This window comes from Nothobranchius furzeri, chromosome 5 (genome assembly GCF_043380555.1).
Source record: "Nothobranchius furzeri strain GRZ-AD chromosome 5, NfurGRZ-RIMD1, whole genome shotgun sequence".
In the NCBI taxonomy this organism is placed as follows: domain Eukaryota; kingdom Metazoa; phylum Chordata; class Actinopteri; order Cyprinodontiformes; family Nothobranchiidae; genus Nothobranchius; species Nothobranchius furzeri.
This window is the reverse complement of record NC_091745.1, coordinates 57471275-57487340: the sequence shown is the minus strand read 5'-3', so window position 1 is coordinate 57487340 and position 16066 is coordinate 57471275. Positions and strand designations below refer to the sequence as shown.

Sequence of the window (16066 nt, the reverse complement as noted above, 5' to 3'; positions counted from 1 at the left end):
TAAAATATATATTGCTTTTGTTTCTGACATGGGTAGACATGTGTGTTCCAGGGTTCAGAAGGTACAGCCAACCATTCTCTCTGCTGGCCTGATAACCTCGTGGAGCACTTTTTTCTCTGAAGAATTGCACTCATTCTCAAGAAAAATCAGAAAAAACATTCTCTGCTGCTGCATCTTCTTCAGCAGCTCCGTGATATTGGAGCTCTGTTTCAGGTCATCCTCCAGCTCGATGCCCAGAAACCTGCAGGGACCGTCTCCACACAGGCGCAGCTGACATGCCTTGTGCCTGACATGTCTGTTATAAGGATTAGAGATAAGTTGTTTTGTTTCTCTTCAGATGAGAACAAACATTTAGGTGTTGAACGTTTTGGTGACTAGCTAGGTCAGTGGTGGACTGGCCATCAGGAGCACCGGGATCCCTCCCACCCCCTGGCCGAAGACAATAACAATGGCAGCCCCTTCCTAGTGTGTATGGGTTGTAATTAAAGCCCTGGCCTGAAATAATGTCCCAATCCGGCCCTGACTGTGGGCTCCTGTGCATTTGTGTAGTTGAATCTAGCCTCAGATAATTACAGGTTGTGAGTTATTTGCAAATTAGTTCCACTTGGTTATTTCAGTTCTGATACTTTCACAATGTTTTCACTACAAGAACTTCAGGGTGGATTTACAGGAACCTCCCGACATGCATGTCTCCACCTGACCGGGCCGTCCGTTTTTTAGGCAGTTTTCAGAAACTTTCCGAGCCCCTTGGAATGGCCGATTGAGTAGCTGGGCGGAACCGCTGATTGGTTGTAACTCAGCAGGAAATGACATCAGCAGACATCCAAAACAACAGGCAGCAGTAAAATTAGAAGAGTGGCTGGTGAAGCAGAAGCGAAGCAATAACAACAAAAAAAAAAAGCACAGATCGCATTTAAAATCTAACTCCAAACACCGGAAAACTCGGTGGAATTCTCTCACAGCTGTTGGAAAAAACGGGGAAATTCTCCCACAGACTTAAGCTTGTCTCACAAAACTCAGAGCTGAATGGAGACACAACAGCTGAGAGGACCGGTACATCCTATCTCCTGGTCAAGTTCCCCATCCCAGGAACTACTGTGGAGTTCTGGTAATGGAAACATGCCTAATGTTTGTAATCAGGAGATCTAATTGGGATATCAACGCAATAAAAATAAAATCTGAGAAAAAACAACTTATGAGAGCAAAACATGGAAAACTATTTCTTGAAAGTTCACAAAGCTCTGGAATAGTTTTATAATATTTATTTCAATGTTTTATTCCAGTCATTTTTATTGCGATTGAAGCCATGATCGTTAAGTTTTTTTTAACAAGTAGCTCCTAAAGGTGTCTGTCCCCATCAGTCCCTGTGCAGTCTCTGGTGAGCTGAGCTTCAGCTCTAACAGAGAGGCTCGTGGAGCGCTGCGGCGCTCCAGTTTGCCATCTCAGCTGATTTTGTTCAAAAAGCAAACCTTATTGCCTGTGTTTACTACCATTTTCAATGAATTTGCCAGCCGGAGCTCAGCAATAACTCCCCACATCATCATGACATCTGCCTGTTGCGCCAGGGCGCATACGACAGACCAGTACCGCAACATTACTACCAGGTGAGGCGGAACGAATGCCGCAATATTCGCGCAACGCCATGCTGGCATGGCGCGTTTATAGACATACCATTACGGTAATATTACGCCAATTTGCCGGCATGGTGTGTCTTATAAAAGCATCTAAGGTGTTCCCAAGACAGCCGAGAGACAGTCCCCCCAACGTGTCATGGGTCTTCCCTTGGGTCTCCTCCCGGTTGGACATGCCCAGAAAACCTCACCAAGAGCATACAGGAGGCATCCTAACCAGATGTGGAGGAGCAGCAAATCTACTCAAGCCCCTCCCAGATGACAGAGCTTCTCACCCTATCTCTAAGGTAGAACCCAGACACTCAGAGGAGAAAATTCATTTTGGCTGCTTGTATCCGTGATCTTTTTCTTTCAGTCACTACCCAAAGCTTGTGACCATAGAAAAGGGTAGCAATGTAGATTCTGATTGTGAGCCTGAGATCAGTGGACTCAGTGATCTCCTTTAAAGGTGTGGCTCACTGAAAACCCAGTTGATTTTTTAACGGGGCTAGCCTGGGAACGAGCCCCCACACTATGAGAGTAAGCATCATGGCTCTGGAGATGATTTTCACCCATGTGTGTCACGCGTCACGTCACATGATCAGGAAGCAGAAAATCCATGAATTAGAAGATTGTTTAGGGACGCTGCTGTGAAAAACGTGAGGCGCTAACCGGAAAAGCTTCTGCTGCTCACACTTCCAAAACTTTTTGTGAAAGAACGAAGTGAGTCTACTTTTTCTTTTGATAGTTTTGGTCTTAACATGATCATAAATTACAATGTTCTGTGACAAAAACCCTCAAAGCTGCTGGCAGTCAGGGGCTTGCTGACTAGAAAATGGCTAGCAGTTAATGAGTTAACATTCATGGACTTACCCATCTTGACTCGTGACGGGGGGGTTGTTGGTTTAACATTCAGGAAACAGCAGAGAAAGTGTACGCAGTTCAGTACAAGCGAACCATTAGCATGGACAACTCCAAAACATGGCACAACTCCTCCGGGTTTCTGTTATTTGTAGAGATAAAACATCCATGTTGTACGTCTGCGGTAGAGTCATGCTGCTGTTATCCAATCCGAGGCAAGATGTCAAAAAATAAGACTCCAAGACCGGCCGTCTGAAGCTCAGCTGTGATGCATCACCTGTTTAACTGACATATAGTTTGTTGTGTAACGGTTGTTACGCAGTGTATTTTGGGGATTTAATTATGATCAATAAGATGTGATGATTCTATATAAATATAATATCAATCTGATTGATCTTTGAATGTTTAACCAGAAGAATTTAGGATTCTTTGCTTATTCAGGGACCATAAACACACTTCTTATTAATTCAGTCAAGTATGTAATTAAAAATAAACATTATTTTCTAGACTAATTACAATACATGACAAGTTATGAACGATGTGAAATAGATGAATATGTGTGGATGTGGTGTGTGATGATGGAATGTGATTTTTATCAGAACCTTGTATTTGGAAGAAACTGTGAGTTCTGGGTGTGAAAGAATTTGGTCTGTTATAAACTAGAAAGTTGATTATTAATAAAACCACATCAGATGCAATCTTGCTGTGTCTACATATCCCTGATCAGAGACTCTCTTTTGGATCTGAGATGTCGGGGGGTCGGGTGACCCCAAGGCACTGAAGGTCGTAGATTACCCGCAATGGGAACAGGTCAGTCCAGAGTTGTCTCCAGGTCACAACAAACAGGTGGACTCGTTTTGCGTCTCCAAGGGTTGAACTCTTAGGGAGTCGGAGGCTGTTTCAGCTTTGCAGCGTGCAAAAAGGTTTTGACTGTATGTCAGAGAGCTGTTTCAAAGAGGCTGGTCCTGGATTGGCCACATCCGGAGTCTCAGCTGGAAACAAACTTTCTCAACTCGGCTCAACAAACTGAATAACTCGGGAAGTGATCTAAGTTTTATTAATTCCTATGTTATGGTTTTCTGGCAAATCACAACATGCCATGTTGAGGAGGTTTTACCAAACAAACCTCAGAACACTCCTCCTACAGATAAAAGATGCTGATTTTGTGGATATGAAAATCGCTGTGTCATGACATTTAACTGTAGCCTTGTGTCAGGAAGATGCACATGTGTGAGTGTAGATCATGATTACCTTGTCATATCAAACATTACTGATAATAACATATAAATCTTTCAATTTAACAATAATATTCATTTCAACTTCATTGATTTAGGAACAGATTAATCAAAACATTTCATTTAACACCTTGTCCATTCATTATATGATTATTTAAGTATTCCATTTAACCATATTGTTCATTTCATTTCATCATTATTTTAACATTTCATTATAAAGTTCATTCTTTATTCTGTGAGGAAAATACTAGATACGCAGCAGCTTGGCAGAAAGACCTTGTTGAAGCAAAACACTGTGTTAACAACACTGTAGAACCTTTCTTGCAGCTTGGAGGATTAGAGGGCACCAGAGGCAGAATATGTCTGTAGATGGCCGGATACTAAAGAGGTCAAACTGTAGATTAAAACTGACCTTTTCTGGACATTACAGTTGATTTGCTGTTATTTATTGGCAGCTTGGTTGTAGTGTTTATATCATTCACACATCTACACTTGTAAATATATCTCTGTACAGTTTTACATATTTTGTACATTTTTCTTTGCATACAAATTTTGTTTTGTTGGTTTGATTGTGATGTACACAGACCTATGTTTTATATTGCTTTCGCTATAAGAGCTGTTACACCTGAAGTTCTCCTTTGTGGGATGATAATGTTTTATTCTATTCTATGTGGGTCACTTAGTTCTTGGAAATGGTGCACTAGTATATTGTTTCCCTCTGAGAACAACTTAGGCATTTAATTTATTCCTACTAGACAACAGTACAAATGTATTGATTAAATAAGTGACTAGAGATGCACAATATATCGGCATCAATATTGGTATCGGCCAATGTTAGTCGTTTTTTACATACTGGTATTGGTCCGATAAATAAAACTGGGCCAAGATTAACAACCAATTTTTTCCATCTTGTTTCCATTTGTTCATCTGTTTCAGAGGGTGGGGTGGGGGGTGGTGGTGGTGGTGATGTGTATTTGTTTAGTCATGTCACAGTGATTGTAATCATCTCAGAAGCATGAATGTGTGTGTGTTGTGTGTACATAATAATGTAAATTCAGCTTTAATCATTGTTATTCTATACAAAATCCGCTGATGTTAGACAAGGGCGCCCCAAGGGGTGGCTAGGGGTGGCCATGGCCACCCCTAGAAAATTGCTGCCCCCCCCCCCCCCCCCCAAGGAAAAGCCAGTGTTAACAAATCATATTAATGTTCAATCAAACCATATATTGATCTTGTTTATTCAAGACATAATTGTAAAACAAAATAAAATATAATTAACGAGTAAAGAAATAATCAGAATAAAAAAATTAAACATATGTTTCTGCTGCTCACCATTTTAAAAAGTTTTTATCTCCATAGTTTTATTTATTTATTATTTTTGTGAACACAGCAACTGGTGAATTAACCTAAAGAAATAAAATTTTAAATAAAATTTGGGATAACATTTTAAATAACTGAAATGTATTTTTCTAAAATGTTTGTGTTTGTAAAATTTAAGTTAAATGTTTTGGATATGTACTGTTATTTTAATAAAAACTAATAAAGGTGCAATGCAGCACATCGCCACAGACTAAATTCAACCAGAGTTTCCACAAGGACCAATTTGGTGTGCCACCCCAAAATTTTCTATGGCCCCATCTGGCCACCCCATCAAAATTTTATGGAGGCGCCCCTGATTTTAGAAGAATAATGTCAGTTTATTGGTATCGACAAATATTGGTTATTGGCTATAACAGTGATATTAATATCTGATATCAGTATCTGCCCAAAAATTTCATATCGGTACGTCACTAAACGTTACCCACATCTTTAAAAAGCTGAAAACTCACCTGTTCTGCCTGGTTTTATTATGTTCTTCTGCTGATTCTTCCTCACTAGCTTCTCTTTGTTTCTGTCAGTTCTCTTCTTTCACTGTTTTATTTTTTCATTTTTACTCTAATTTTTCATTTAAAATTTCTTCCTGTTGTCCTTTTATGATCTTTTAAAAAAATGTATTACCAGTGTGAACTAACTAGTGAGGGATGTAACAGATTAAAACAAAACTGTTGTTAGCTTATGCTGGCAGGGATTAACTAGCCATTATTTAGCTAACATCATCTGCATGCAACAACATAATTTAACTTACAAACATCATTTGGAAAAAGACTGCTAAGTTTGCCCTGAGATGCTGCTCTGCCTCTGGTCAGCAGCACAGAGATCGACTCACGTTAGTTCGTGTGTACGCTAGAGGTGCGTTCAAAGACAGCTCTGAAATTTTTGTTTCGCCGCATTATCAGATTAAATGGCTGAAAAAAGAGCAGGGAACAGAGGGCATTGACACGGGAAGTGCAGGGGACATGTCCCACACATGCCCTGCTCTAACTAGATGTGATTGCTGGATTGAAAGCTGGAAGTCATTCATGACAGTGAGGGTACGAACACGGCTGTGGGGGAGAGAGACGGTGGCATGGTAGATGAAGGTAGATTTGGCAGAAGTGGCAGTCCTGGGGTGAGAAGGCGCACCTGCTGCAAATGACTAATCAGACCCATCCTACACACATTCACAGGATAGACAGAGAGCTGTCGGTTCCCTGAGACACTGAGTGTAGGAAGCAGCAGGAACAGTAACTACAACGTGCAGACGGTCAAAAGCTAGTGTGGTGTTTTCTGTGTGTGACCCTCGAAGTAGCTGTCAGTGCTACAGTGTCTCCCTCTCCCCTGAGGCTGTGCAAACATGACACATGGCCTTTTTGATGCATGTGGGCTACTGTAGCTGTAATACCTACTCTGAACTGTGTGGCGCTAAAGAGTTCAATGTTTTTACACAGTGTGCCTTTAAAGAAAACACAAATGGCTTCTTTTAAAATATCAGTTTGACATTCAGTCCATGGACGGTATTATGGTTTTTGCATGGTTATAGAAGATGTTGTAAAAGAACAAAAAGGGCACCAAGGGTTAGTTCTCTTCTCTGTCCAGTCCTGACGCCTCTGCTGTACCAACAGTGCGCTGCTGCTTTTCTTGCTTTTGTTGACCTCTCTTCTGACAGAAGACATAAAGAGCAGTGAGGGGAATACAGCTGACTGACGACACCAGCAGCAGTCCAATGAAGGCCTGACCAAACCCAGGATAGTCCGTCTGCTCTGACTTCCCCTAAAGACATAACAAAGACAATCTTATTTAGTCTGACACACACACCTGAATTTAGCTCAGATGACACACACACGATAATTCATCAATTTTAGTGGATATATGAGTATTTTCTTGTCCGGGGATTGGACCGCCAAGGCTCCCGCCTTGGTCTGCCACCCGATTCACATTGCACCGGACCCTTCATGTTCCTCCTGCGGGTGGTGGGTCCACAGTTGGACGAGCCCATGTATCCGGTTCGGGCTGGGCCCGGCCGGGCCCCATGGGCGAAAGCCCGGCCACCAGGCGCTCGCTCACGGGCCCCAACCCCAGGCCTGGCTCCAGGGTGGGACCCCGGTAACCCTCCGGGCCGGGTACTCCGACTCTTCGTTTTAACCGCCATGAAAGATCCTTCGAACCGTTCTTTGTCTCACCCTTCACCTAAGACCAATTTGTCATGGGAGACCCTACCAGGGGCACTAAGTGCCCCAGACAACATAGCTCCTGGGATCATTAGGGCACTCAAACTCCTCCACCACGATAAGGTGACGGTTCAAGGAGGAGTCCACCCCGGTCCTAGGGAGTGGCAGACCGGGGTGGTGGTCCCCATCTTTAAGAAGGGTGACCTGAGGGTGTGTTCCAACTATAGGGGGATCACACTCCTCAGCCTCCCTGGAAAGGTCTACGCCAAGGTACTGGAGAGGAGGGTCCGATCGATAGTTGAATCTCAGATAGAGGAGGAGCAATGTGGTTTTCGTCCTGGCCGTGGAACTGTGGACCAGCTCTATACCCTTGCAAGGGTGATGGAGGGGGCATGGGAGTTTGCCCAACCAATCCACATGTGCTTTGTGGATTTGGAGAAGGCTTATGACCGTGTCCCCAGGGGCACCCTGTGGGGGACGCTCCAGGAGTATGGGGTGGGTGGCTTTCTGTTAAGGGCCATTCAGTCCCTTTACCAGAGGAGCGTGAGTTTGGTCCGCATAGCCGGTAGTAAGTCGGACCTGTTCCCAGTGAGGGTTGGACTCCGCCAGGGCTGCCCTTTGTCACCGGTTCTGTTCATCACTTTTATGGACAGAATTTCTAGACGCAGCCGTGGTGTGGAGTGTGTCGAGTTTGGTGGCAGGAGAATCTCGTCTCTGCTTTTTGCGGATGATGTGGTCCTCCTAGCTTCATCCAGCTCTGACCTTCAGCTCTTGCTGGGTAGGTTCGCGGCCGAATGTGAAGCGGCTGGGATGAGGATCAGTACCTCCAAATCTGAGACCATGGTTCTCGACCGGAAAAGGGTGGCTTGCCACCTCCGGGTCGGGGGAGAGGTCCTACCTCAAGTGGAGGAGTTTAAGTATCTCGGGGTCTTGTTCACGAGTGAGGGTAGGAGGGATCGGGAGATCGACAGGCGGATTGGTTCGGCATCTGCAGTGATGCGGACGCTGAGCCGATCTGTCGTGGGGAAGAGGGAGCTGAGCCAGAAAGCCAGGCTCTCGATTTACCGGTCGATCTACGTCCCAATCCTCACCTATGGTCATGAGCTTTGGGTAATGACCGAAAGAACGAGATCGCGGATACAAGCGGCCGAAATGAGTTTCCTCCGTAGGGTGGCCGGGCTCAGCCTTAGAGATAGGGTGAGGAGCTCGGACATTCGGGAGGGACTCGGAGTAGAACCGCTGCTCCTCCGGATCGAAAGGAGCCAGTTGAGGTGGTTTGGGCATCTGGTAAGGATGCCTCCTGGACGCCTCCCCGGGGAGGTGTTTCGGGCATGTCCTGCCGGCAGAAGGCCCCCGGGTCGACCCAGGACACGTTGGAGAGGTTACATCTCCAATCTGGTCCGGGAACGCCTTGGGGTCCTGCCGGAGGAGCTGGTGGACAAGGCCGGGGCGAGGACGGCCTGGAGCTCCCTAATTGGGATGCTGCCCCCGCGACCCGGACCCGGATAAGCGGAGGAAGACGAAGACGAAGACGATATGAGTATTTTATGCCACATTCCTCTTTTAACCTCAAAACTACCACAGCTGTCTCACATCACAGCTTCCACCATCAGTTAATCACATCTTCAGTCACCAGTTATCTAACGTTCTCTACACACTCATTAGATATCAGAGCGGCCTTGACAGCAAAGTCTCCCTGGTCACTATCAGCATTTCCACTATCAGAACTTCAGGGTATTTTCACTGGAACTTCTGGGCATGCAGATGTCTCTGCTTTGAATCGCTGGCAAAACTTTTGGTTAACTCGCTCTGATTGGCTGTAACTCGGTATGAAATCACTTCAGCAGACAGCGTCCAAAACAACCGGCGTTTGTAAAATTGGAAGAGTTGCTTGTGAACCAGAATGGAAGTAAAAGAAAATAAGCATTGTTCATGCTGCTTTAAAATCACGTTACTAAACTCCAACCACCATAAAATGCAGAGGAAATCTGCAACATCATTCACGGGGCTTCGATGCCTGACAGAAGAAAGTAAAAATCAGTGGTTCTTATGGTCATTGAGTGCCTCATTTTACATCGCACAGCAGCTCTCCTGGTCCTTTGTATGGATCAAATTCAGCTGTACTTTGACAGAATAAAACTTTTAATGTTATTCCTGTCTGTGGACACTATTTGGCACTGATCAGTGACATCATTCAGCTGTTCATCGTGCTATTAATGGACAAACATGACAAGCTGTGGTATTGATTGCACTAGCGGACAATCCAAGAAATCTGCTCCATTTTTATCAGTGTGATAATTTATAATACTTTAATTTGCTGGTTGAATAGGGTAAAATTATGCGTCTTTAACATAACACAGATAGGTCCAAAATGGGTTGAAATTCGATGACTCGAGCTAACTGAGCAAACCAAAGCTAACGGAGGTTTGGGACTCACTGAGCTGTAGGGAGTGTGAGTCTCTGGCTGCCCGGTCTGACTGCTGCGTTCAAGGCTGGAGCTCTGCTGGCTGCCTGTGGAGCACTTTGACAGAGACCACAGAAACACTGCAGCTCAGTGAGTTCATGCGTACTTCATGTTAGAGTCACTCAGCTGCCCTTCTCTGTCTAAAAGTGCTCAAAAACCTCCATTGGGTTTGGTTATCTCGTAGCTGTATCGTAAACTGAGTTTGATGGCTGACCACATCCTCACAGCCCCACTCTCAGCTCCATCTCTTTATCCGTTTTTGTCTTGTTTTGGATTGACGAGATGTGTGACACGGCCAAGATGGCGGTGGTGGGAACCGCCCATCGGGCTTCAATTCAGCTCTTCAGAAGCCTATAGGTGACTTCACAGAGAGTATCTCCAGTACTTTTTAAACTCATTGATGGAGATACAATGGCTGAGAGAACTAAGCCTCCTGGTAAATTTCCCCCTTCCAGAAATAAACCTGAAGTTAAGACAATGGAAACAAGCCTATTGTGTCCTGTTTGATCTTCAGTTTAAAAATGTATTCAGCTGATTTTCTTTTTATTTCACTAAGTTGTATTAGTCTGTTGGTTACCAGCCTTGGTTATGTTAAGTGTGGGTTCATATGCTATAAAGATGGTTTGTTAGCCATTGTTCACCATACAGCTTAGTCGGTAATATCACCATGAATTTGAACAGGTAGTGTTTCTTAGGGGTTCCACTGTTGGATGTTTTACTTTCAAAGCATCCCAATCATGGCTCCAATGGACAATCGGAAGGGGTTCTTTGTTCAATCCATAGCTTTTTGTCTACTCACGTACCAACATAAGGTCGTGTAGGGTGTAGAAGGGCGCAGTTTAACCAAAACTTTTCGTTTTGAGTTTTTATAACAAATTTAAATTTTGATTCAATATAGTTTTCTTTACAAGCCGTCGTCGTTGTCGTCTTCCTCCGCTTATCCGGGTCCGGGTCGCAGGGGCAGCATCCCAACTAGGGAGATCCAGACCGTCCTCTCCCCGGCCTTCTCCACCAGCTCCCCTGGCAGGACCCCAAGGCGTTACCAGACCAGATTGGAGATGTAACCTCGCCAACGTGTCCTGGGTCGCCCTGGGGGCCTCCTGCCGGCAGGACATGCCCGAAACACCTCCCCGGGGAGGCGTCAAGGAGGCATCCTGACCAGATGCCCAAACCACCTCAACTGGCTCCTTTCGATCCGGAGGAGCAGCGGTTCTACTGCGAGTCCCTCCCGAATGTCCGAGCTCCTCACCCTATCTCTAAGGCTGAGCCCAACCACCCTACGGAAGAAACTCATTTCGGCCATTTCTATCCGCAATCTTGTTCTTTCGGTCATTACCCAAAGCTCATGACCATAGGTGAGGATTGGGACGTAGATCGACCGGTAAATCGAGAGCCTGGCTTTCTGGCTCAGCTCCCTCTTCACCACGACAGATCGGCTCAGCGTCCGCATCACTACAGATGCTGAACCGATCTGCCTGTCGATCTCCCGATCCCTCCTACTCTCACTCGTGAACAAGACCCCGAGATACTTATACTCCTCCACTTGAGGTAGGACCTCTCCCCCGACCCAGAGTTGGCAAGCCACCCTTTTCCGGTCGAGAACCATGGTCTCAGATTTGGAGGTGCTGATCCTCATCCCAGCCGCTTCACACTCGGCCGCGAACCTACCCAGCAAGAGCTGAAGGTCAGAGCTGGATGAAGCTAGGAGGACCACATCATCCGCAAAAAGCAGAAACGAGATTCTCCTGCCACCAAACTCGACACACTCCACACCACGGCTGCGCCTAGAAATTCTGTCCATAAAGGTAATGAACAGAACCAGTGACAAAGGGCAGCCCTGGCGGAGTCCAACCCTCACTGGGAACAGGTTCGACTTACTACCAGCTATGCGGTTCAAACTCACGCTCCTCTGGTAAAAGGACTGAATGGCCCTTAACAAAAGGCCACCCACCCCATACTCCTGGAGCGTCCTCCACAGGGTGCCCCTGGGGACACGGTCATAAGCCTTCTCCAAATCCACAAAACACATGTGGATTGGCTGGGCAAACTCCCATGCCCCCTCCATCACCCTTGCAAGGGTATAGAGCTGGTCCACAGTTCCACGGCCAGGACGAAAACCACATTGCTCCTCCTCAATCTCAGATTCTTTACAAGCATTACATGATACAAAAGGAGACAAATTTGGATGAAATTATTCTGAAGTTGTATCTTATTGAGCCAAAGCACACTCACAATGGCAATGGCTTATAGGGAGCCTAAGTCTCCTCCCTTTCTGGTTGGCTCATGGATCCCTGGAAGAACGAAAAAATGAATGCAATTCAACTGGGCAAAAAAAGCTATTTTCTAATCTGCTTTGCCTTAGGCCCTAGATCGCACATATGTTGTACTGCAATTTAAATGAAAAGTAACGATGGTTGTTTCGATCACGCCTGTCACGTACTTTGAGATTTATCAGCTTGTAAAAGTTCGTAATTAGCATGACTACATCAGCATGTCGCATATATGATGTCACCACAGAATCTCCTCTCCCCTAGCGTAGCTGCTACTTACCACATGGCCATTTTTAAGGTGTTTTGTCCTCCTGAAGGAAGGATTTTAAGTTAGCTAAACGTAGTCAATTCTCTGTTTTTCTCTGTGTCTGTTTTGATGTTGTCACTTTCGTGATGCGTATTTGTAGTCCTGGACTTATTTTCACACAAAACCTAAAATAACGTTTCCCCATGTTCGAAATAAGCTCATTCTTGGTATCAAAACGCGTCTTTAAAATTCACGGACATATGTGAAATCCATGGAACATAACAAGTGGAATTAGAAAACTGCATTTTTAGACCCATTGACTTGCATTCATTTTTTCGTTCTTCAGGGGACCCATGGCCCGGAAGTAGATGGGCGTGACTAAGGCTCCCTCTAAGTAACATCATTGTGTTTAAGATGTTCATAAAGGCCAAAACTCACCAGATCTTTGTTCCATGCTTGGTAAGTTGGTGTACCTCCTTGAATGTAGTTGACAATATAAAAGATGAAGAGGCCGATAAGAAGGAGGGGACTTACTCCTGCCCACATGATTTTCCAGTACCAGTTAGGACGATGACCAAGCATATCTTCAATATCTTTCTCAAACCTTAAATTAGCACAAGATAGAGAATATTTAACCAGATCCAACAGTAACACAAACAGAAGGCAGATAGAGAAAGCTAAAAATGACCTCTTGATTCCATAATAGTAGCTGATGATTGTGACCTCAATCAGGACAATGAAGAGCAAGGAGAAGGTGGCTCCATAGTCATTGAACATGGCAAACCAATAGTTTCCTGATGTGGTGGTGAAGCCCAAGCCAAGCAGAAAACAGAGTAAACACACCACACCTGGAAAAAACAGGAGCCTTCTGTTATGAAACTCCATAGCTCAAACAAGTTGCTCACCGTTAGCAGTGTTTGGTGAGTTTCGGTGTATTTGTGTGCTTACTTTGAAGGTACTAGTGAAGCTATGTGCCAAACATGACAAAAATCTGCATCTGACCTAGCTGTACCCTTGATCAGGACTCCATGACTGCCTTGATGAACATTTTGCATATTTAATAGAACAGTATGTGCTGCACGGTGGCACTGTTTGTAGCACTGTTTGAATATTGTTCCGGCAATGATCCATTTCAGATCTTATCTACATCAGATCAGTATGTGTTTGATTTAACAAGTCAATCAGTATCTACACTCATACACATTTAATAAGATACGTATTAATGTTAATATTCCCTTCACATAAGTGCTTTAAAACATTCTCATTCGCACCCAAAGAGTAAATCATCTTTGTATCTGAAGGAAGGAGGACCTCTGAGGAATGTTTGGTAAAGCCCTCAAACGTGTCAAATTCTGATTTGCCAAATTTGCCTAAATTTATAAACAACGAGTTTAATAAAACAGGAATTACTTCCCGATTGATTCAGTTACCAGCTGACTCCTGATTCGGCCAAATCAGAGAAAGCTTTTTGAAACCATCTCCTTTGACCTTAAGTCAAAAACCTCTCTGCAACGCTGCAAGTGATTACAGACGCAACAGCTGTTTTCAGAGCTACTTCACACCTCAGACACCTACCCTGCAGATCCCGGGTTGCATCTGATGGCCGGTGAAGCTGAACTCAAAGGAAGCTACTAATCTTAGAGTCTCGTGATCTCGACGTCTGGTGAATCACCAATCGGTCCACCCTTCCTCCGGACCGCCGGGAGCAACACATACAAAAGGGTATTGTAGCCTGCACACTGGCGTCGGATGGTTTTATAAACAAATCTGTAGTTTACTAAACAAACAGCCAAATTATTTTACAACCCAGACTTCACAAATTATGTTTATGTTTATGTGCTTAGCAGACGCTTTTACCCAAAGCGACTTACAACAATTATTTTTTAACCTATAGGGCATGTTGTGATCTGTGGGGGAAACCGGAGTACCCGGAGAAAACCCACGCATGCATGGGGAGAACACGCACCTCCACGCTGAAAGGCGAGTTTTGAACCTGCGACCTTCGTGCTGCGATGCAACAGTGCTAACCACTGCGCCACCATGCAGCCTCAGATACTGAAGAACGGTTTTGCTACAACAGCTAGCTTCCATTACAACATTTCACACATCACATTAAATCACTTTATATATATTACATTACATTATTCATACCTTGTCATGTATAATCATTAGTTTAGGGAAAAGAAATAAATTCATTTTTTATAAACTATACTTGACTCTGTCTGAATTAATACGAGGTGTGTTTATGGTCCCTGAATAAATAAAGTAACTAGAATACTCTGATTAAACATTCAAAGATCAACCAGATTGATATTTCATATTTATATGGAATTATCACATCTGACTGGTCATTTTAATAAATGTAGTCAATCATAATGCTACACCACACAGCATTAAATTTGCTGGTTCATATCCAACCAGACCAAAAACAGGCATTTCAGGTTAACTGGAATCTACACTGTTTGTCTCTGTGTGTCCCTGTGATGAACCACCTGGAGATAGACGCCAGTTCCCCATGACCCTAGTGAGGAGGAAACATTTCTAAATGGATTTGTTATTGTTTGAACATCGGTGTGAGCAGACAGTTATGTTTTTTGATAAACACAAAGTGAACATTTTGCTGAATAAAGAATAAACATTACTTTACTCAAAACTTCTTTCATAATTATTTTACCAAAAATACTCCAAATGTAGGTTCTGTTTACTGACTAGATACTTAAGTCTATTACATTATAATTATTTCATTCTAAGTTAGTGTTTAGAATAAATGCAAATCTTTGGAAAGAGATTTGGTGATACTTTTTATGAAGTAACTAAGAACACCATCATTATACCTGCAGTACTTATTCAATGCTTCACAGTAGGGATGTGTATTGGTGAAATTATGGCGATACGATACGTACCACGAGACGGGGGAGATGATACAATACATCACAATATATTGCGATACAGTCAGTCAGACGATATTAGCGATTTTTTAGAGCAGGAGAATTTAATAAACAGTCCAAATTACCGTACTGACCTGAATATAACACAAGGTTTTTTTAATTTAAAATAATTTTAAATGCGGGGTCGTCTTATAATTGGGGTCTAAGCATTACACGTCTATAACAGCAGAGGGTGCCAAGGCTGTATGTTCTCAACAGGAGAAATAAATGGAGACGAGAGGTCTGGAGCAGAGTGGACTGAAAGTGGGCTAAGTTAACAAGCTATAAGGCAGAGTTATGCGAATTTCAAGATGACGGTGGTCAATTCAGCTGAGGCGTCAAACTTTGCATGCATGGATACCTTGGACAGCAGTGAGAATGACGTTCAATGGGAGGAGCCGGCAGGTGTAGCGATCTGATGGTACACCCCGCAGCAGCATAAGACTGAGTGAGTACAGCGAGGCAGAGGGCGCCTGAATAAATGCTTCATTTGACTTTTGATTTCACATGTCAGCAAAGTTCTGATAGTTTATATTAAATAGTATTTTTACTCAGTATTTGTTCTCAAATTTTGAATAAAAATAGTTTGTTTAAAAAGTCTGGGTTTTTTTTTTTGTTTGTTTGTTTTTTTGCCTTTTCCTGAAGATTAGTTTTGGAAAGAGGGGTCGTTCTATATTCGAGTCAATACGGTAATACTTAACATGTTTAACATGAGGTATCTGAACCATAATGGAGGGATTTACATTTCAATGGTGGAAACAAAACCCAATGCACACTGCTGCCAACTAGCGGTTGAATTGCACCAAAAGAAAAGAAAATACACAAATGTTTATATGTACATTCTTCCAAAAATTGGATACACGGCTTTTGAATATCAATATAATAAAGCAGAAAATTATATCACAATATTTTGCGATATCGATAT

General features: G+C 43.6%; 1 protein-coding gene across 1 annotated transcript in view; it reads right to left on the bottom strand.

The window, feature by feature from the left end:
* Positions 1 to 3512: 3512 nt before the first annotated feature.
* LOC107378977 (sodium- and chloride-dependent transporter XTRP3) overlaps positions 3513 to 16066 on the bottom strand; it is a 44054-nt gene continuing 31500 nt past the window's right edge. Inside the window, exons 9-11 of the mRNA XM_015949499.3 lie at positions 12903 to 13062; positions 12653 to 12818; positions 3513 to 6835 (exon numbers count right to left, since the gene is read on the bottom strand). Of these exons, the coding sequence (XP_015804985.3) occupies positions 6641 to 6835; positions 12653 to 12818; positions 12903 to 13062 (521 nt within the window). The 3' untranslated portion in view covers positions 3513 to 6640. The remainder of the gene's footprint in view (positions 6836 to 12652; positions 12819 to 12902; positions 13063 to 16066) is intronic.